The sequence below is a fragment of the Odocoileus virginianus genome, chromosome 8 (genome assembly GCF_023699985.2).
Source record: "Odocoileus virginianus isolate 20LAN1187 ecotype Illinois chromosome 8, Ovbor_1.2, whole genome shotgun sequence".
Taxonomy (NCBI): domain Eukaryota; kingdom Metazoa; phylum Chordata; class Mammalia; order Artiodactyla; family Cervidae; genus Odocoileus; species Odocoileus virginianus.
In genome coordinates, this window is record NC_069681.1 from 55,406,161 (window position 1) to 55,428,168 (window position 22,008).

A 22,008-nucleotide genomic window follows, 5' to 3' on the forward strand; every position below is an offset into this window, starting at 1 on the left:
TCTTTGGCCCTCAGCTTTCTTTATGGTTCAACTCTCACATCCATACATGACTACTGGAAAAACCATAGCTTTGACTAGTTGGACATTTGCCGGTAAAGTAATGGCTTTGCTTTTTAATATGCTGTCTAGGTTGGTGATAGCTTTTCTTTCAGGGAGCAAGCATCTTTTAATTTCATGGCTGCAGTCACCATCTGCAGTGATTTTGGAGCCCAAGAAAAGAAAGTCTGTCACTGTTTCTATTGTTCCCCATCTATTTGCCATGAGGTGATGGACCAAAGGGCATGATTTTAGTTTTTGAATGCTGAATCCATGTAATACAGAGCCAGTGATAAGAAAATTCTAAATTTATAAGTACCGTTTTTATTATATCCTATAAATTTTGATATGTGGCATTTTTGTTACTGGTTCGTTCTAAATGTTTTATAATTTTCTCTATAACTTCTTTTGTGATTTGAGTTATTTAGAGGAATTGTTTATTTCTAAATGTGTCAGGCTTTTCTGATTGTATTTTTACATTGATCTTTTTCAACTTAAAAATGATTTTTAAGAAGTTTAATACATTTTTTATTGGGATGTAGTTGATTTAAAATGTTATATTAGTTTCAGCAAAGTGAATCAGTTTTACATATACATATGTCCACTCTTTTTTTGCTTCTTTTCCCATATAGACCATTATAGAGTACTGAGTGGAGTTCCCTGGACTGTATAGTAGGTCCTTATTAGTTATCTATTTTATATATGGGTTTCCCCCCTGGCTCAGACAGTATAAGAATCTGCCTGCAATGTAGAAGACACTGGCTCCATCCCTGGGTCAGAAGGTTCCTTGGAGAAGGAAATGGCAACCCACTCCAGTATTCTTGCCTGGGAAATCCCATGGACGGAGGAGCCTGGTGGACTACAGTCCATGGGGTCACAAAGAGTTGAATACCTAGTGCGTATGTGTCCATACGAATCTCCTGTTTTATTACATTGATTTTTAACTTGATTGTATTGTGATTAGAGATAATGATCTGGATGATCCAGTGCTTTCAAAAGTTGAGACTTGCTTTATGCCCAAGTATATGGTCCATTTTTATAAATGCTCTGCTCTGTGGTCCATTTTTATAAGATTGTGAACTCTCTAGTTGTTGAGTGCACAACTCTGTATATGTCCATTAGATAAAATGTGTTGAGTGTGTTTAAATCTTTTATAGTCTGTTTATTTTTGGTTTCCTTGAAATATAAACTACTATGGAAGAAATGTTAAAATTCTTCAAAAATATAAATGTTGGATTTATCTATTTCTCTTTGCAGTTTAGTAGTATTTAGATACAGAAGTTTAGAATTATTTTAGTTCTCTAATGGCTTCAATTTATCATTATTATCTTTTTTCTAGTAAAGTTTTTTTTGCTTGAATTCTTTTTTAATATTAAATTTTTTTATTCTCTTTCTTTTGTTAATATTCTAGCTACATTTCCCTCATCTTTTTTACTTTCAGCTTTTCTTAATCTTTATGTGTCTTGAATAAAGTACATAACTGGATTTTTAAAATCCCTTCTAGTAATACCAAAAGTAAGAACAAAAATTATTTTTAAAAATGGCCAAAAAATACTTGATCAAAATTTTAAAGTTCTGCTCTTCAAAATACACCATTAAAAATACAATAAGACAAGCAACAGATTGGTAGATAATATTTATAAAACATGTATTTATTAAAGAATTATGGTCAGAATAGAAAATGAAGTCTTAAAACTCAATAAGAAGATAACATAATTAAAATAATAGGCAAAAATGGGCAAGAATTAGTCATCAGGAAAATGCAAATTAGAACCACAATGAGATACAATTATATACTCACTAGACTGGCTAAAATGACAAAGACTGATAATTCCAAAGTTTGGTGAAAATAAGGAGAAAACTGAAACCATCATACATTGCTGGCGGAAATGTAATGTGATAAAGCTACTTTGGAAAACAGTTTTTAATACAGATAAATAAGTAATTACCAAATGATCCAGCACTCCTGCTCGTAGGAATCCACCCGAGTAATGGAAAGATATGTCCCCAGAAAGACATGTTTGTGAATGTTCATAGAAGCATTTTTTTCATAACAGCCCCAAAGTGGAAGCTATCTACCTTCTCTTTAACCAATGAGTGGGTAAACAAATGTGGTGTATCCATATGATGGGGTGCTACTCAGCAATGAAAGGGAATAAAGTACTTATACATATGTGGAATAAAACTCTTATGCTAAGTGAAAGAGCCAGACACATAAGACTATATATTGTATGGTTCCATTTATATGAAATGTTGGAAAAAGACAAAACTGTAGAGATAGAAAGCAGATCATTGGCTGCTGAGGACTGGAGAGGACTGGAGATGGGAGTGAGAATTGATTGCAAGCAGGCCTAAGGGGTGTTTGAAAGTGGTGGTTTTCCAAAACTGGATTGCAGTGATATTTGCACGACTCTATGCATTTATTAAAACTAATAAAATGTAAAACGGATGAATTGTGACATGTAAAGTAGTATATTTGTATGTTTGTAGTATATTTGTAGGTATATTTAGATTTTTTTCCTGTCATTTTATATTGTGCTTTCTGTTTGTTGTCTTTTCTGTATTTCTTTTCCCCTTCCTTTCTTACTTTACTTCGGATTATTTTTACCTAATTCCTTATTTCTTCTTCTATTAACCTGGAAGTGATACATTCTACTGTTGTTTTTTAATATAGTCACCCTAGAAATGTCAACATACACACTTGCAAGTCAAAGTCTAGAGTTAATAGCTTGCCCTTTTCTTGGACAATGCAAGGAATTTAGACTACATGAACTCTAGTAACTCCCTGCTTATGTATATATAATACTAATGTGGCAATTTTAACCCCACAAGACATTTAATTGTTTTATACAGTTTAATACTATTTGACTATCCACATATATGCTATGTTTTGGCTGTCATACTTTATTACATCTCAGATTCTACATCCATGATATTAGTCTCAAAATTATTTTTTATAATGAAAGATGATAGATTGTATTAAGAATACTGCTTCTAGAGTCAAACTGTTCTATTTTTTATACTTTTTTTAAAAAATTAAAGCATAACTTGAGGGATACCCCAAACCATGCCCAGTGCCACATCTAGTCAATGGCAGAGGCAGGATTTGAAACAATGAAGCCCTTATTTTAAACCCAATAGCATCCCCTCCATTGTGAAGGGCTTCTTATAACTCATAGTCTAAGAAGTCTGTTGGCGCCACAACAGATCAGAGCCATCTTCACTGTCAGCAAGTTTTATGTAGAAGTTCAAATCCCTCTCACGCCTCGAGGTTCATAAAGGTTCATAAAAAACTCCTCTGAAAAGTTTAAGCTAAGCACAGGTGACTTGAATTTCAGCCTTATGAATGCTTTTAAAAAAAATTCTCTGTGTTTCTTGCACCTTCATTACCTTGCCAAAATAGGTTACTGGAACCATCTTGCAAAATTTACAGGGCAAGACTGCTTCCATGTATATCTAGTTCTGTGTCTGGGCCCTGAAGCGTGCTGCCCTTATTGCCAGGCAGGCCAAGGACAGACCCTTGTTCTCTACAGCAGAGAATTGAATTTCCCCCAATACAAAGTCACTTGGATGTTGTCAAGCCACAGGAGAGATTGTATGATGGAATTGTTAAATGCTAGATAGATTTTGAAGCTATCTTTGGTGGAGAGGGTTCTTTCAGAAGTGTGGTTAGCACAGAGCAATCTTCCAGGTCTTCTAGGTTTCCTACTGTCTCTAGAAGCCTTTCTACAGCGTGGCAGGACAGCATCCTGCAGGAATTGGCTCTGAACTTTTCCTGTAGGTCCTTCTGGCTCAGAGGCTTCCTCCAGTGACCGTAGAAGGTATCCGAACGCTCTGTGAAGATGGCTCCATCCTTGAGGGTCACACTCATCTCACAGTACAGTGAGTTGAAGTTTGGTAGGTTGTCTCGAGGGTGCTCCAGCTCCACCTTACCAAGCAGCTGTCTCACCTGTGACCTGTTGATCTGGTGTTTGTGGAAGGCTGGGACAGTGATGGCGCCGTCGAGCAGCGTGGCACAGGCCACATACTGGAAGGAGTGGCGGGCTTCGTGCTCGGAGCTGGGGAAGGGCCTGTTCACATACTGGACGTCTGGGACTCGCAGCACAATTCTCTCAATGCGGTCAGTGGGCAGCGGGGCTTTGTCTGATACAAGGTGCCTTCTCAGAGATGCAGCTGTGTCTGCCACCCAGTGGGTGGCCAAATGGGCAGGGAAACGCTTGAAGGCCACATCCTGCTTGTCCAGAAGCCAAGTGTGTGACTCTAGGTCTGGAAGGACTTTAGGAGAATAGTTGGCATAGAAGGCCCCAAACCCTGTCTCCAAATCCAAAACCCGTTTGTTTCCCTGGAGACCCAGCATTGCCAGGAAAGCAGCTTCTAGCCCATGCCTGGCAGCATTGCCCACGTGAAGTGGCTTGGTCTGAGTGGCAGCATTTGCCATGGGTGCCCCAGCATAAGAAACAGCAATAGCCAGGGCCTCTTGGCACTCTGTCACGCTGAGCCCCAAAAACTTAGATGCGGCAGCAGCACTCCCCAAAGTTCCCACCACTGAGGGGGGATGGAACCTAAAAAGCAAAAGAACACAGAGGTGGAGACTTACAAACTTCAGCTGCCAGGGGGCAGTATAGTACAGTGGTCAGGAGTTTAGCTAATGGAGCCCTAATGCCTACATTCAAATCTCAGCTCTTCCTCTCATTAGCTATGTGATCTTGGAAAAGTTATTAACTTCTCTGTACCTGTTTTCTCTTAAAGTGATCATCATCATCATCATAATAGTAACTCCCCTGTGAGTTTTGAATAAATTCATATAATTACAACAGGGCCTGACGTAAATAATAGTAAATTATTTATAAATGGTCCTGTTACAGTTGGGCTTCTCTGGTGGCTCAGCTTGTAAAGAATCCACCTGCAATGTGGGAGATCCCCTGGAGACGGGAAAGGCTACCCACTCCAGTATTCTGGCCTGGAGGATTCCATGGACTGTATAGTCCATGGAGTTTCAAAGAGTCGGACACGACTGAGTGACTTTCACTTCACTTTCACTGTTACAGTTATTGCCCAAAAGGCAGAAGTTTTTGATTGCTGAAAGCCTCTGTAAGTAACTGTAAAAACTCAATAGAAACTGTGAATGCTTACTCAATCTCCTTATTTATTCCTCTCCTGGAAGGCTGGAACAAATGGCAAAATAAATATTAGATTGAACCATATGATACAGTCAGCATTTGAACATTTTTGATCTGTGGGTTGAGTAGTTAGGTTTAGGGTATTCTGTATGTTCTTATTCATCTGAAGGACCCTAGAAATACCAAAGTAGATTCTGCTTTGAGGTGAGCTGAGAGCTATTCGGAGTACCCACAGAGGCCAGCATGTCATGATCACCTTGGAGTTAGGAGATCCAGATCTGTTTATGGTCCTGGTTGCTCGATTGGCTCGCTAAACCCAGTGGAGACTTTTCACTAGCACTTCTGAGGTCACACTTTTCTATATGGAATAAGCAGTTTGATATCTGGTTGAGTGGACTTACCTGCCAGCACTAATGACAACAGCTTCCACTGAGCCAACCTCTATATTAGTAAGCTCCACAGAGATAACGACTAACAGATGAAGGGGAATGTGGCTGCCTCAGGATGGGGCACACTTTCTCCATACCTCTTTGGTATGTCATAGGCTTCTTTGGAGAAACGCAGTAATCGGCCTTGAACTTCAATACCAACATTGAAAGCCAGCAGCAGGTCAAGGCCAGAATACTTTGGACTTGGTGGCAGGGCTTCTGATAGAGCCATGAGGACAGGAAGGACAGGTCCAGAAGGGTGGGTGGCAGGATACCACGTGTCATCAAAATCCATTGAGTGGATCTGTGTGAACAGACACACAAACAACAACCAGAACCTAAATGTGTCTCCCTTCATGTGATGGCCCTTGGACCAGTCAGGGTTTATTTCAGTAATAACCTTGTTTGATATGACATTTTTATATCTGATCCTCTGAATATTAAACCTATGAACTCTCTGTGATTCTTAATCACATGGTTGGGCACTAGATATGCTGTCCTCTGGCCAGATCAAATGGGGCCTTCCAGAGCAGCTGGTGAACTGCAAGGAGCTTGGGTCTTACTCAGGGGCTACCATTGGAAAGATCCATAACTTCCTTATAAACAAAACTGTAGAATTAGGTAGCTTCTCCTCCCTCCCTCTTTGACCTTTCAACAAGTCACATGAAGAGTTTAATGTCATTTATTCCATATCAGGCCATATTTTCTGAGCCCTTTTTATTATGAAATAATTTCAAATTTATAAAGAAGTTGCAAGAACTCTTGAACCCAGATTAACTATTAAGCTATATTTTTAGATCATTATTTTCAGCTATAAGGTTTTATTCCTTCTCATCCCAGTCATTTGTTTTTTCCTTACATGAAATAGTAATAACCAGAAGTTCAATTTAAAGTAGATTTTTGTCTCGTTGTGGCTGGTGCCTTCCCTACGGCTTACTGGATGTTTACTTGTGGATGCACCATTGGATTTGACTTTCGATCTTCTGTACTACCATTCCCATAAACCATAAAAATATCTCAGAATTCCCAACAGGTTCATGTCCAAATTATATCTCGTAGACTGCTCCTGACACACAGAAAAGTCATATAAATTGTCTCTCAGATTTGATTTTTGGTTCAGAAAAAAATAGACACCAGATGGTCATTGTTTCTATCTTGATAAATATCTGCTGATTGAATGAAAGGCTGGTTGCTGAATAGAAACTGATACTGGCCACAACAGAAGAGATTAAAAAGGAATTGAGTCTGGATATTTAATTTAGAGTTGAGATAATTTAGGAGCATTTTTTTCAAAATATTTCCATCTTATTTCCTCTCCTTCACAATTTCAAAAACATTAATTCACTGTAAAAACATGGAACTGAAATTACAACATAGGAGAGACTGCAGGCCACTTCACCTCTCTGAACTTCAAGGAACTCATCAGTAGGATATGAAAACTGGGAAATTTCTGAGATATCTTCTGGCTCTGAAATTATTCTGATTGTTGAACAGTAGGAAAATCATGGAAATTTCCTTACAGCCACACCATTAACAAAAGCAGCATAGGTTGGTGGGAGCCTGAGTTCTGGCTGGCCCCAAACGGTGCTGGATACATTGGAACTATAGATCTGGAATGAAAGAATACCAATCAGTGATACAGGTATGAACCTACATGTCAAGTCACCATTTCAATAGTTGTTCTTCATTTTTGGAGACACTACTTTATTACTCCTTATTGAGGCCTCTGTGCTAGATTGAAGCCCTAGTCATTGGATTTCTCACTTCCATGTAGAACAAAAATGCAACTTTCTCCATGGAAGGGAGAGGAGATGCTGTCACTCAATCCCAGACTGTGATCCCTAAGTGCACCAAGGAATGAAATCTGAATTTACTCTTATTTATGCCTTGAAGAGAAACACTAGGAAAAGGTGGACTGGTCGTTTCTATCAAGCATATTCTTTGGTGGGTGGGTGCACATCTCCCATGTAAACACCTGCAGGCTAGTCCAGGCTTTTCTCCAGAAAATCTTCAAATCTTTGCAAGAACAAATGGCTCAGGGCAGGTGCTATGGCCACCAAGACTCTCAGGTAAAACTGTGCTTTCAGTTATAATAGTAATCAACTTGAGATATTGCTAGCCTTAAGATTAAGACTGGCCTTAAGACAGTGACTTAGTAAACGATGTGGATGTATACAAAGACTCAGGTAATATAAAGCATAGATGTACGTATGTGAGAGTTGAACCATAAAGAAGGCTGAACACTGAAGAACTGATGCCTTGAAATTCTCATGCTGGAGAAGACACTTGGGAGTCCCTTGGACAGCAAGGAGATCAAACCAGTCAATGCTAAAGGAAATCAGCCTGAATGTTCATTGGAAGGACTGATGCTGAAACTGAAGCTCCAGTACTTTGGCCACCTGATGCAAAGAGCCGATTTATTGGTAAAGACCTAGATGCTGGGAAAGATAGAGGGCAGGGGGAGAAGGGGACAACAGAGGATGAGATGGTGGGATGGCATCATTGACTCAATGGACTTGAGTTTGAACAAACTCTGGCAGTGAAGCACAAAGAAGCCTGGCATGCTGCAGTCCATGGGGTCGCGAAGAGTTGGACACTACTGAGTGACTGAACAGCAACAACAACAAATACAGCCTAGAAAAGCATAAAACTGTAAACCACAATGCTATATTCAGCAGGCGCTCTCTCTAAAATGAAGAGTAGAGCAGTAGAACACAAATGCATGTCCCTGGATACGTCTCACAGACAGGTGTGTGTCCACTCCTGGTTTCAGTTCTAAAGTAGACATGGAGCTTCTTACTTTACTGTATCCGCTGACTTTGTGAAACACTTCTGTGCTGGTTCCCAGGAGCCCCACTCCCAGAGCATCCAGAACCATCCTCTTGCTCCTTTGAATGACACGATCCGTCAGGTGTCCCACCTTCAAGCCATGGATCACTTTGGCAAAGCTTTCTGTGACAGACTTTAAAGGCAAGAGTGTTAGAGCAAGGCTATGATTACTCTGTATTCACACACTTCCTTTCTACATGAGAACTCAAGGTACTTCTGCATAAAGAGTGTGCTCCACTACAGGAAACCCAGTTGGTCAAATTAAGTTCAGATCCTACAAAGTGACGTGTAGTGAACATATGTATGAGGCAGAGGGATGTGGAAATGTATGATGGCCAGTTTCTGTCCTCAGTTGAGTTGAGGACACAGAGGAGCAAGCAGATAATGGCCACAGAGCGTGGTGGGCTTTGGTGGAGGCAGGAAGAGACTAAGAAGAGGAGGAGAGGAGAGATGTCTGGCCCATCAAGTGAACATGCCTGGGCGTGGAGTAGGTCCCGGGGACTTCCCTGATGGTCTAATGGTTAAGACTTCACCTTCTAATATAGGGGGTGTGGGTTCAATCCTTGGTCGGGGGCTAAGATCCCACATACCTTGGGGCCAGAAAGCCAAAACATGAGACAGAAGCAATATTGTAACAAATTTTTAAAAGGCTTTAAAAATGGTCCACATTAAAAAAAAAAAATTAAAAAAAGAAAGAAAGAAAAAGTAGGGCCCCAGCAGACCCCCGACAAGTCCTGAACACCACCCCATGTGCCAAAGAATAAATGATCTCTTGGTGGCCCCTGAGGCAGGGAACACTAGGAAACAAATGTGCAACTTCTTAGCCATTTTTCACCTTGTGCCATCTATTTCTAAAATATCTTTTTGGTCTTGATTTTTCTCCTGGCATTTACATCTGCTCTTAGTAAAGATACTATGACTAATGCATAAATTATGGTAAAATAAAGAACGCGGGTTCAGTCCCTGGATGGGGAAGATCCCCTGGAGGAGGGCATGGCAACCCCACTCCAGTATTCTTGCCTGAAAAATCCCATGGACAGAGGAGACTGGTCCATAGCGTTGCAAAAAGTCAGACATGACTGAAGTGATTTAGCACACACTCATGCACTTATTTAATAAATATTTCACGAGTTCTTGCTATGTGTATGCCCTGTGCTAACCACTAATATTTCACGAGTTCTTGCTATGCGTATGCCCTGTGCTAAGGACTCTAGAATACCAAACCAAGATGTTATGGTTCGTGCCACAAAAATAATAATCTTTTCCTGGGGACTAAGGACAGTAGACAGATAATTAGGAAAGCAGTATGGCAACGTCGTAATGGATACTTGTTAAACTAGAAGGTTAAAATTTCATGAACTTATACTGATTCATTTTCTTCCTATTTTTTTTTAATCAGAGAATTACATCTATTCTTGGTAAAACATTAATGAAAAACAAGATGCTATGAAAAATATTGAAATGACATTTTTAAGGTAGAAGCAAGTAACTCTTCAAAGGAGAGGAACTGAGAAAGCTGAGAGGAAAAGGAAAGTTAGAAAAACCAGTTTAAATAAGCCCCATTAAAGGAAACAATACCTTGAGCATCATGTTGTTCTGAAGAGGAGGGTTGTCTCCAGAGGGGACTGGGGAGAAATTTGGTTGCTGGTGACTGTCTTTATACCTCTCTCTTCTCTTAAACCCATTCTCTTTCATTTTGTTCTAACTTGAAAATTTCCACTATTTCAACACCTCTCAGCTTATTTTACTTCAACTTCCTCTGTAATGAGTTGTTTAACTTGCCAGTAAACTAACTAAATAAACCTAGAAAGTACAGTAGCAATGATCAAATGAGTCCTCACAGATATCAGAAAAGTACATTGATGGCAAAACTAGGCATCTTGTGCCTAGATGCTATCCGTCACAATCAGAAAAATAGTCACAGTCTTTTATATAGGCGTTCTAAAATTTTTCCTGGGGAGGTAGACATGGATTTATGGAAAAGATCAACAAAAAAATAAAATAAAAGTCATAAACTAACTTACAATATTGTAATGAAAATTTAAAAAAATTAAGTGTCCCCCAAGTGTGACTTAATTTGAAGAGAAAAAGTTAAAATTTTATATAACCTCCCTCTCCTTCTGCCTCTGTAACTCAGCTTGCCCCTTGCAAAATCTAGATCATGCAGGTCACATAGTCTCAGAAAGTGGGGGCTTGCAATACTAGGAACTGGAGTTTATCTCACTCACTCTTTTCCTGCTCTTTGCAATCGCCCAGGCCCATGCAAACCTGCTTAATCATGCCTGTTTGTGTAAAGTCAGGCATCCCTCTTCCCATCTTGACCACTGTTCCCATGTGCGTGAAACCCCTTAGTTTAAACCAGCCTATTAACAGCTAGTGTTGCCCACTACAGTCTGTTTATCAGTTGCTCAGTTGTGTCCGACTCTTTGCGACCTCATGAATTGCAGCACACCAGGCCTCCCTGTCCATCACCAACTCCCAGAGTTTACTCAAACTCATGTCCATTGAGTCAGTAATGACATCCAGCCATCTCATCCTCTGTCATCCCCTTCTCCTCCTGTCCCCAATCCCTCCCAGCATCACGGTCTTTTCCAGTGAGTCAACTCTTCACATGAGGTAGCCAAAGTATTGGAGTTTCAGCTTCAGCATCAGTCCTTCCAATGAACACCCAGGACTGATCTCCTTTAGGATGGACTGCTTGGATCTCCTTGCAGTCCAAGGGACTCCCAAGAGTCTTCTCCAACACCACAGTTCAAAAGCATCAATTCTTCGGTGCTCAGCTTTCTTCACAGTCCAGCTCTCACATCCATACATGACCACTGGAAAAACCATAGCCTTGACTAGACGGACCTTTGTTGGCAAAGTAATAGCTCTGCTTTTTAATATGCTGTCTAGGTTGGTCATAATTTTCCTTCCAAGGGGTAGTGTCTTTTAATTTCATGGCTGCAGTCACCATCTGCAGTGATTTTGGAGCCCCCCAAAGTAAAGTCAGCCACTGTTTCCCCATCTATTTTCCATGAAGTGATGGGACCAGATGTCATGATCTTAGTTTTCTGGATGTTGAGCTTTAAACCAACTTTTTCACTCTCCTCTTTCACTTTCATCAAAGAAGCTTTTTAGTTCCTCTTCACTTTCTGCCATAAGGGTGGTGTCATCTGCATATCTGAGGTTATTGATATTTCTCCCAGCAATCTTGATTCCAGCTTGTGTGGCATCCAGCCCAGCATTTCTCATGATGTAGTCTGCATATAAGTTAAATAAGCAGGATGACAATATACAGCCTTGACATACTCCTTTCCCTATTTGGAACCAGTCTGTTGTTCCATGTCCAGTTCTAACTGTTGCTTCCTGACCTGCATACAGGTTTCTCAAGAGGCAGGTCAGGTGGTCTGGTATTCCCATCTCTTTCAGGATTTTCCAGAGTTTATTGTGATCCACACAGTCAAAGGCTTTGGCATAGTCAATAAAGCAGAAGTAGATGTTTTTCTGGAACTCTCTTGCTTTTTTGATGATCCAGCAGATGTTGGCAATTTGGTCTCTGGTTCCTCTGCCTTTTTTAAAACCAGCTTGAACATCTGGAGGTTCATGGTTCACATATTGCTGAAGCCTGACTTGGAAAATGTTGAGCACTACTTTACTAGCATGTGAGATGAGTGCATTTGTGCGGTAGTTTGAGCATTCTTTGGGATTGCCTTTCTTAGGGATTGGGATGAAAACTGACCTTTTCCAGTCCTGAGGCCACTGCTGAGTTTTCCAAATTTGCTGGCATATTGAGTGCAGCACTTTCACAGCATCATCTTTTAGGATTTGAAATAGCTCAACTGGAATTCCATCACCTCCTTTCATGGGGTTCTCAAGGCAAGAATACTGAAGTGGTTCGCCATTCCCTTCTCCAGTGGACCACATTCTGTCAGACCTCTCTACCATGACCCATCCATCTTGGGTGGCCCCACACGGCATGGCTTAGTTTCATTGCGTTAGACAAGGCTGTGGTCCATGTGATCAGATTGGCTAGTTGTCTGTGATTGTGGTTTCAGTCTGTCTGCCCTCTGATGCTCTCTTGTAACACCTACCGTCTTACTTAGGTTTCTCTTACCTTGGATGTGGGGTATCTCTGCACGGCTGTTCCAGCCAAGCGCAGCCACTGCTCCTTTCCTTGAACAAGGGGTATCTCCACACAGCTGCCCCTCCTGACCTTGAACGTGGAGTAGCTCCTCTTGGCCCTCTGTTTATAAAAACTCTGTAATCCCTTTGTTCGGGGCTCAGAGCTTGGAGTGTTAACTCCTCTGGGCCCGCTGGCTAATAAACCTGAGTTCTCCAACTCTCCGAGCGTGATGCTTGGTTTCTCGAGTACTAGTTTCTGCAACAGGTTAAGTGAAATATGGCATGTACAGTGTTTAAAGAGTACTCTCATTTTCCCCTTCCATTTCACCTCTGCTAGTCACCATTGTCAGGGACAAATATGCCTTCCAGAAGTTTCTGGTAGTTTGAGATTAAGAATCTAAAAGGGCATTGAGTGTTTATCACAATTCTTCCCAGATGTTCCCTTGTTTGCACCTGAACTGCATTTTTCAGTATACGCAGATCACTGGCTCCTGGTCCTCTGCCTGGTTTCTGGGGTCTATTGCCTGCCTCCCTGCTATGGCCCAAGAGGACCTCAGCACAGCTTGTTTGGGCATTTTTGTTTATAATCAATCACTGCAGTTTCACTAGTCTGAACCTAGCTGTGGTCCTCTAGGGAATTCTTATTGCCCTCAGGCTGCCCAGTTCTGGGCCACTGGTTTGTACTTACAGGGGGTACCAGAACTCAGGTTGAGTTTGTGGTTGCAGGTAAAGTGGCAGAACTCTTCTTGGAGGATGATTGCTTATTAATTTCAGAGGAAATCTCCTAGAGCCTTGGGGTTCTACCTGGATCCTGTCACAGAAGAGAGAATTTGAGACAAAGAGAAACTAAATGGTTCTGTATAAAAATGCAAAAGGCTGTCTTTCCTGCAGTCTGACACTGTCTCTCGGAGAAGAGGTTAAGTGCTTTGCTTCTCTTGGTTGGGGCTCTGGAGACAGGGTCAAGGCATCAGGAACCTCTGTGTGGGTTGAGGCTGGATCTGGAGAGGTAGTCAGCAGGGGACCCTTTGTTGGAAGGGCCCAGGCAGACAAATTTAACAGCAGTGGAACCAAATATCTAATTTGAAGTTTTTCTTTGCAATATAATAGTTGTTCATCATCCTCAGGAAAGTTTGTTACAGACTACAACCTATGTCAGCCATGCTTTGGGGAGTTTATGTATAAAGTTTATGTATAAAGAAGGCTGGGGGGTACCAGTCAGAGAGAAAAGTGACCGGAAGCAACATGGAGGGGTTATTGTACCTGGCTGAATGATGCAGGGAAGAGCGACCAGAAAGGATGACACTGGGGCATGTTTGGATTCTCTTCTTAAGCCAACTGCTGACTAAGGTGGGCTTCCCAACCATGGTCCAGACTGAAGAAACCCAAAGCCAGACTCCGTAGTGGCAATCACAGTGGTTGTGAGCATCAGGGTACAATTTCAGACAATCTGTCTTATATCAGTGGACTCCAAAGCCAGGTTCCAGTGGATGGGTGAATTTCTGTATCCAGGAGTAAAGTGAATATTTGGGTAGAAAGGGCAAGATAGGTATTTGGGGCCATTAGGATAGACCTCAGCAAGTAAGAACAATCACATCATAAGATTTTGTGATTTATTGCTTGATAGTCTACATAAACTGGTGTTAAGAATAATCTGATAGAGTTGAAAGGAAACAGTTATCTAGTTTGAAAAACACTCAAAATAGAACTCCTGAAGCATTATCTCAGTTTGAAATTCTGGCGTTTTCAGCTTCCTTGTGAAACAGGGAACCAAGTTCTGTTCACAGAGCCGAAAAATGGACTTCGCAAACTTGCAAACACTCATGCAGGCAAAGTTTATTTTGGAGGATAGAGATACAAAGCCCTCAGCATTGACACTGAGAAACCCCGAAAGTGGGAATGACAGTAGTTTTTATGTCTTTATTAGAATTGATCTGTTCGTTTTTGGTTGGCTAAGGGCCAGATCCATGTAATTTTTGACCAATCAGTTTAAATGTTGCATTGTCCAGTTTGTCATTTTTATGGCTTTCTTGGATCCCCCAGTTTCTCAGTTTTTCTAGACTTTGAGATGCCATCCCTTGACCCATTCTCAAGATCTCAGAGCATTATTTAGGGGCTAGATGTATGTTTAGGAGCTAATTGTCTACCTGGAGTTTTTCTCCTTGATATACTGGAGAGCAGTTTATGATTGTCTTGTCCTGGGTCTGAATGTTTTATGACCCTCCAGACCAGGGAGGCATTCCTCTGAATGTCTATAATCTGAAGCAATAAATATATCTTTTCAAGGAGTAAAATGCTTGTGTGTGAGAATTAAAATTGAAATTAGAAAAAGAACTGAGGCTCTGACTTATACACTGTGTAACAATTTCTACCTCAATTAGATATTTAGAGAAAACTAAGACCACTTTTACATGAAAGGAAAGAATGGACTATAACAGCTTCAACCACCTCACTGTGGAAGAACTTTACAAAGTGATGATAAACTGCATAAAGTCTGATGAGCTTTGATGGAAGTGCTCTCATTTAGCTTTTCTGGGCTCACATTTTTTCACTGGTATTGAATTTGAAGGTATGTTAATTCAGTTATTTGCTTGCTTATTTACCCTGTGCTTTTATGGAACAGTGACCAACTTAAAGACTAAGGCTCTCTGTAATTAGAGTCACTTTCTAGTTATTTAGGGGCTTAGATAATAAAGTGTAGATTGACTGACATCTCTCTAATCAAAAACAACTGATGGCTTCCCATTGCCTCTTGTTCTGTTTTAAGTATTAACAGAAGCCAGATTATATTTATTTATTTATTTTGCCAGATTATATTTAAAAGGAAATTTGATCTTCCATCACTGTCTGGAGGGGAAGCAGTGCATTCCCATGAAAGCCCACGTGGGGAGGAACTGAAGCCTCCTGTTAACAGTGGATTTGGCCATGCATCTCTCCATAGCAAGCCCGGTCTTCAGAGACCTGGCTGGTGGCTTATTGTTGTTTAGTCCCCAAGTCATGTCAAACTCGTTTGAGACATTGTGGACTGTAGCCCACCAGGCTCCTCTGTCCATGGGCTTTTCCAGACAAGAATACTGGAGTGGATTGGCATGTCCTACTCCAGGAGTTCTTCCTGACTCAGGGGTTGGACCTGCATCTCTTGCATTGGCAGGCAGATTCTTTTCCATTGAGCCACCACTGAAACCTTCTGAGAGACCCTAAGCCACACTTCCCAGTTAAGCTGCTCTAGGAATCCTGACCCTCAGAAGTTGTTAAGATGATGAACAGTTTGTTCTTTTAATTGGAAAAGTCTTGAGGATACTTTGTTACACAGTAATAGACAATACAAACTCCTATTTGTCTATAAGCCTTACACAAGCTTTCAGGATCTGACCAGAGTTCTCTCTTCATTCTCACTTTGGGCTTAGCATCTCCCTTCCACCCAAAGAGCCGAGGTCTTCATGCCTTAGGACCTTAGTACTAGTGATTCCCTCTCACCTCTCATGTCTTGTTCCCACACCATATTCCTTTCATGTCTAACTTACCCCACAACTTTCTTCTCTTCATCTTCCCTCTAAGTCAATGGTTCTTAGCCAGAGATGAGTTGTCTCCCCAAGGGACATTTGGCAATGTCTGGAGACAGTCACCAAGTTGTGGCATCTAGTGGGTAGGGTCCAGGGTTGCTGTTAAACATTGTGCAATGTACAGAGCATCCCCCTGCAACAACAAATTAACTAGTTCAAAGTGTTAATGGTGTTGAAGTTGAGAAACCCTATTAAGTGTAGAGTTACATCTAGAAGTCCTCCCAAACACCTCAAGTTTAGGTCAACATGCCCATCTGCATGGGACACAAAGTTTCCCTCTTTATATTCTTTAAGATAGGGAAGTTCCATTTAGGAAGGGAACTGATCTACTCCCCTGAGTCACTACATCTAGAATCTCATACATAGTAGGTGCTCAATAAATATTTGTTGAATGAATTAATGCAAACCCAATGCTTTCAATAAGCCAGTCATACTAACACCTGGATGAAATTGAATCCCTGTTTATACCCAGTGAAAATGTGCCCGGAATGTTTTTTTCTTTTTTCTTTTTTAATGACTGTGGTTTTTATAGCAAGTAAAATACAGTGAACTGATCTTTGTCTTCTCTTGACAACAGCAGGTCCAGTCATAAGGGAGGGCTTTTGAATGTGAGCTCTCAGAGTAAATCAGGAATATTTGAAAAGGCAAATCAGAAATGTGAGAGTGCAGATGATTTCGCAAAAGGAAAAATCATGTAATATGATCTTTGCCCAAAATAGTTGATTTGGCATATCTGAATTTCAGTTTTCTTTTTTCTGCCTTGCCCTTCCTTATGCGATCTGATAAGTCAGTCTCTGGGCTGTAAATATTAAGTGTCATTTTTTGGGAAAGCTTATGTTTTATCAGAGAGCAAGTGGGAGCAACCAGGTTTCCTTTCCCTAGTTAGTATTTTTGTTAATTCCTTTGTGATATTGAAACATACTGAGAATGTTTTGTAAAGGAGAAAACTTTGGAGTAAAGTGCATTTAATTTTCTTAAAGCAACAACAGCACCACAGTAATAACAGCCATCAAAATCTTCAAGGCTTACACCATTATCTGTCTGCCTTTGTTCTGGTTCCATTTTTCCCCAGGCCCTAGACAATAAAATAAAACCAGATTTTAACTTGAAAACATCAGTAAGGCATCAAGAAAGAATGTCTTAAAGTAATATTAAGAGAATGCCTCACAGAGTCAATGGTTATTTTATGTATACATGTTCACTATACGTTATTTCTCTGTGTATGTGAACTATTCTTTACCGACTTATTAAATTTTGGATGGAAGTTTGAAAGTGCTCATAAGGAATTAGGTTCCTATGAAGCGAGGACTTTAAACTGTTGAAGGAATGTGTGGATGTAAAATCAATGATTCAATATAATTGACTTGATATACTTTATTGTGAAGATATCTTTCCATTTGTGGAGGCTCAAAGTGGCTATGTTTCATCTTCAAAAGCACCCTACCTCAAAGAAAAGTATTGTCTGTAGCTTTTCTTGTAGCACAAAATAGCCTGTCAGTGTTCCCAAGCTAACTAGTAAATACTGAGCGATTATCCACCAGTTGTATCATTCTGCTTACGATGCTGTCATAAAGAAGAACTAAGTGGATGGATGTCTAATTTGAAGAAGTCTGGTAGACATTTAAAAAACATTCCATGCAGAAATTGTGTATGCATATTTAGCAGGCAGGATAGATTCTAGGTACTTCCTCCTCTTTTGAAGCTGTATTTATAGAATTGTTGTGGAGCTCAGAAAGAAATGTGGTTAAACAATTCAACAGCAAAGGTCTAGTTACTTCCTTTCTTAAAAAAATAATTTTATAATTATTTATATTATATAAAAACATATTCATCTACTTATTTTTGGTTACACCGGGTTTTTGTTTCTGCGCGGCTACTCCGTGGCTGCGATGTGTGGGCCCCTCACTGCAGAGGCCTCATTGCAGAACAGGGACTCCAGGCGAATGGACTTCAGTAGTTGCGGCTCTCGGGCTCCAGAGCACAGGCTCAAAGGCCACACGGGGCTTAGCTGCTCCACGGCGTGTGGGATCTTTCCAGATCAGGGATCGAACTTGTGTCTCCTGTATTGGCAGGAAGATTCTTTACCTCTGAGTCACCAGGGAAGCCCTCATTACTTCCTTTTGATATTCCTCTTTCACACCAGAGGCTCTTTTTCAGATGATGTAGTCTTTCTTCAGCTCAAGGAAAGTTTCTTCTATTGTTTTCTTGATTCAGTCCCCTGTCTATTCTCTTTCTGACTATAGCTTAGGTAGATATTGTTTCTCTTGCCTTTATCCTATATGTCTCCACTTGATTCTTATAATTTCCATATTTTACATTCCTGTTTAATGCTATGATAGGATTGCATGACTTGGTCTTCCAAGCATTAAATCAGTCTTCAGTTGGGCCCATTCTGCTTATTTTGGCAATAATTTTTGTTGTTGTTGTTAGAACTCTTACTTGTTCTCTGGTTAATATTTTACAGGTATTTTCTTATTTAATGAATACTTGTAACTTAATCTCCTAGAGAAGATTACTTTAAAATTAAAAAAAAATTTTTTTTTTTTCTGTTTCTCCTGGAATCATTCACAATACTTCTTCATCTGGTACCTCTCTTTCAGGCTGTTGTTTTCCCTTTGTTTATTCATGATGGGTCCCACATGAATCGGACTGCCCCCCGGTGTTGGGACCCGACTTGTCTGCTGCATCCCTCTGTCTATGGTGGCTGCTGTTCCACCAGCTCAGTCCGCTGATCTAGAATGATGACTCCTAGGCTTGGAGACCATGGGGCCTCCCTGACCAACCTTAAGGAAGCTCTCAAACTTGGCTAAGGTGAGAGGTTCTGGTCCGGATACAAACTATGGGGGCTAAGATGGTCAGCCATGCTTGCATGTTACAATTTTAACTGTAAAAAGAAATGTACAGGACAGAGAACCCAAAGAGAGAACTTCAGGTTTACTCACTATCATCTCACTTTGGTAGAAATTTTGGATCAAGCCACCACCAGACTCCCTGGGGGTCTTTAGATCAGTGTCTCCTGCTGGGACGATCAGTCACGGCAAGGATGCTAGGGTCTTGTGGGGCCTGCATGGTTTGGAGGGGGCCCATGGGTGTACCATATGTTATTTGGCTTGTTTTCTCAGGTGTGATGATCTTCCTCTAAGAGTCGTCATCATCTGCTTTTAATATTCTTATTTTTCATGTGGCTTTGACTGTCCCCATTGAGCTGAACATAGGTCATTAAGCAGGATATTTTGCTGATGTCTCGGTGATTTTATCCCCTTGCCCTCCATTTGCATATTTTCTTCATGGCTGATAAACTAGAGTTCTAAAACTTGCTTCATGAAATTAGGGTGGAGAGAGAGAGGGGGAGAACAAAGAGATACAACGTGACTGCTGGGGCCAGGCCCCATGGAGGCATCAGCCATGGGCTCACTTTGGTATGTGAGCACACTCACAGGACTGATTATCAGGTTTGCAGATCTGTTTTTAATCAGCACCCATGATCGTCTTGAGTACCAGGGGCTGACTTTCACTAAGCCAAATTATTTGAGAACAGAGAGTCAATCAGAATGCCAGTTTGTTAGTTTATATTGAGCAGAATTCCATAAGGTCTTCTATTAAGCCCTTTTCTGTATCAAGGTCCCCAAGAAGTTAAGTTAGTGATGTTCACTTGGTCAGTAGTGAGGAGGGAGCACTGAGAACTACTTTATCCAGACCATGGAAGAGATACTATCCTTGCCCCATTAAATCTCCTACCTCTCTGGTGCCCAGACACATGCACCCATTGGATTCTCTGCTAGATATGCTTGGCCAGAATTTATTTTGCTCTTCATAAATTACCATTATGTTGTTAGCCTTTTAGTTTTTGTTCTGTGAAAACATGATGCTAACTTACCACACAAAGCAATCAGACATTCCTGGGTTTTACATTTTACACCCCAAACATGTCAGCTTTGTCTGTTGGCAGGCTAGGTGAGCTCGATACCCACTACATTTACTGTACAATAAAACACAGTCTCTGGGTGGCAATAGCATGGCAGCTAACAGGAGAAACTCACTGTTGTTGTGTCTCAATAAGAGAAAAATTCCTGTCAGTTGAAATGTCTGTCATGATTCATCCAAAATAAACAAATTAGCCGTTCATTTCAACATTTAAGTATTTCCTCAAAATTTTAGAAAAATAGTTGGAGTTAATGTGGCCTTTTTCTGATTTTGCTGAGTTTTGGCACTTTCTGTGTGACTACTTGGCTTCCACCCTCTGGAATACCTACTTAGCCCTGCTCTTTCCCTTCCTTCCTCTATAATTCACAAAGAACATTCTCTTTTTTCTTCAGTTTAACAAACTTAACTAAATCTAGTTTGCGAAGATTTTTTAAACTTTCAGACTGTGGTTTCATTCCTTGGGTTATTCTTTATTTTATCAACGGGAAAAAAAAATCTGTCTTGGTCTCAGATATATGAAAAATGGGAAAAGGAATTGTCAAAATCACAAAGAATTTTCTGTATGTTAGAAAACACTGTGCTAATGACTGTGGATGTGGAAATGAGGCAGGAGGGAAGTGGGCAGGACACAACCAGTACCTTTGAGATACAACAAAAACTGGTCAGAAGAGAATGGCTCAAGATACAGGAAGATTTGACTTCTAGGAGACCTCATGACCCTGAGTCTCATTATAAGCTCATTGGAATATATTAGCATGTGATAGATGACACATCCACAGGTGCCATGACAGTTCTGGGGACGGCTATAAAAGGCCAAAAAAGTGGGCAGTGGCCCCATTCATGGAAATCACAACCCTTTCCCAAAATATTAATAGTTGGAGTAATCCTCCTACTTGTTAACCCATGAAATTACCCTGCCTATAAATGCTAACCACCCCATATTTTGTGACTGCCTCTCGCCTTCTGAGATAGCCCACAGTCTGTCTATAGAGTATGTAAACTTGCTTTCACTTTGCCATGGCTCGCTGTTGAACCCTTCCCTGCACAAAGCCAAGGACCCTCACTTGGTGGCCCCATCCCAGGGTTGTTGTTGTTCAGTTGCTAAGTCATATCTGATTCTTTGTGACCCCCATGAACTGCAGCTCGCCAGGTTCCCTGTCCTTCACCATCTCCCAGAGTCTGCTAAAACTCATGTCCATTGAGTCAGTGATACCATCCAACCATCTTATCCTCTGTCACCCCCTTCTCCTCCTGCCTTCAATCTTTCCTAGCATCAGGGTCTTTTCTGTAGAGTAGGCTCTTTGCATCAGGTGGCCAAAGTATTGGAGCTTCAGCATCAGTCCTTTCAATGAACTTTGAGGACTGATTTCCTTGAGGATTGACTGGTTGGATCTCCTTGCAGTCCAAGGGACTCTCAAGAGTCCTCTCCAACACCACAGTTCAAAAGCATCAATTCTTCAGCACTCAGTCTTCTTTATAGTCCAAACTCTCACATCCATACATGACTACTGGAAAAAACATAGCCTTGACTATATGGACCTTTGTTGGCAAAGTGATGCCCCTATTTTCCTGCAACAGAATAATCAGATGTTGGGAAAATGTAACTAAAATAAAAATCTCTCAACCCAGAAATCCTCTCCACAGAGGTAATAGAGTAAGAAAACTTTATTAAATAAGCCTTAAACCAGAATGTGATACCCACCACAGGCAATCTCCAGAGAGACTGCAAGGATAGAAAAGAATCTCACCTCCTTCTATAGGCAAGCAGACACTATGCATTGTATACACAGTGTTGAAATAAACAGTAACTAGTCCTCAAGTCCGAGGACTTGACAGCACCTTTTGTCATACATTTACCTGTCATAAATTTACCTGGTAATTGAGGTGACCGTTGTTTAATTAACTTTATCCAGAAGAAAAACACACTTCTTATTTCTTCATGAATAAGTAGCTTTGCAATTTGGAACAAGACACCCACCAAAGTGAGGCTGTAGGACCTATTAACAG

At 40.8% G+C, this 22,008-nt stretch overlaps 1 protein-coding gene and 1 long non-coding RNA gene across 2 annotated transcripts in view; one reads left to right on the forward strand and one right to left on the reverse strand.

Moving 5' to 3' along the window:
* The window catches only part of LOC139036337 (uncharacterized), a 44,988-nt gene that overhangs the window by 15,217 nt on the left and 7,763 nt on the right, over positions 1 to 22,008 (forward strand). The window lies entirely within an intron of this gene.
* Positions 1,673 to 10,066, reverse strand: ACOD1 (aconitate decarboxylase 1). The gene is made up of 5 exons (XM_070471552.1): positions 9,992 to 10,066; positions 8,385 to 8,546; positions 7,105 to 7,194; positions 5,683 to 5,888; positions 1,673 to 4,598 (listed from the first exon to the last, which is right to left on the reverse strand). Exons 1-5 carry the CDS (start codon positions 10,001 to 10,003, stop codon positions 3,653 to 3,655), a joined length of 1,416 nt encoding a protein of 471 aa, XP_070327653.1. The 5' UTR covers positions 10,004 to 10,066; the 3' UTR covers positions 1,673 to 3,652.

What these genes read in the sequence shown, in the direction of transcription:
- ACOD1 (XM_070471552.1), bottom strand. An exon ending in AAGTCAGCGGATACAGTAAA is followed by an intron (nt 7,195 to 8,384) that starts GTAAGAAGCTCC and finishes CTTTCATTCCAG; the next exon opens with ATCTATAGTTCCAATGTATC. An exon ending in GCCTATGACATACCAAAGAG is followed by an intron (nt 4,599 to 5,682) that starts GTATGGAGAAAG and finishes TTTGCTTTTTAG; the next exon opens with GTTCCATCCCCCCTCAGTGG.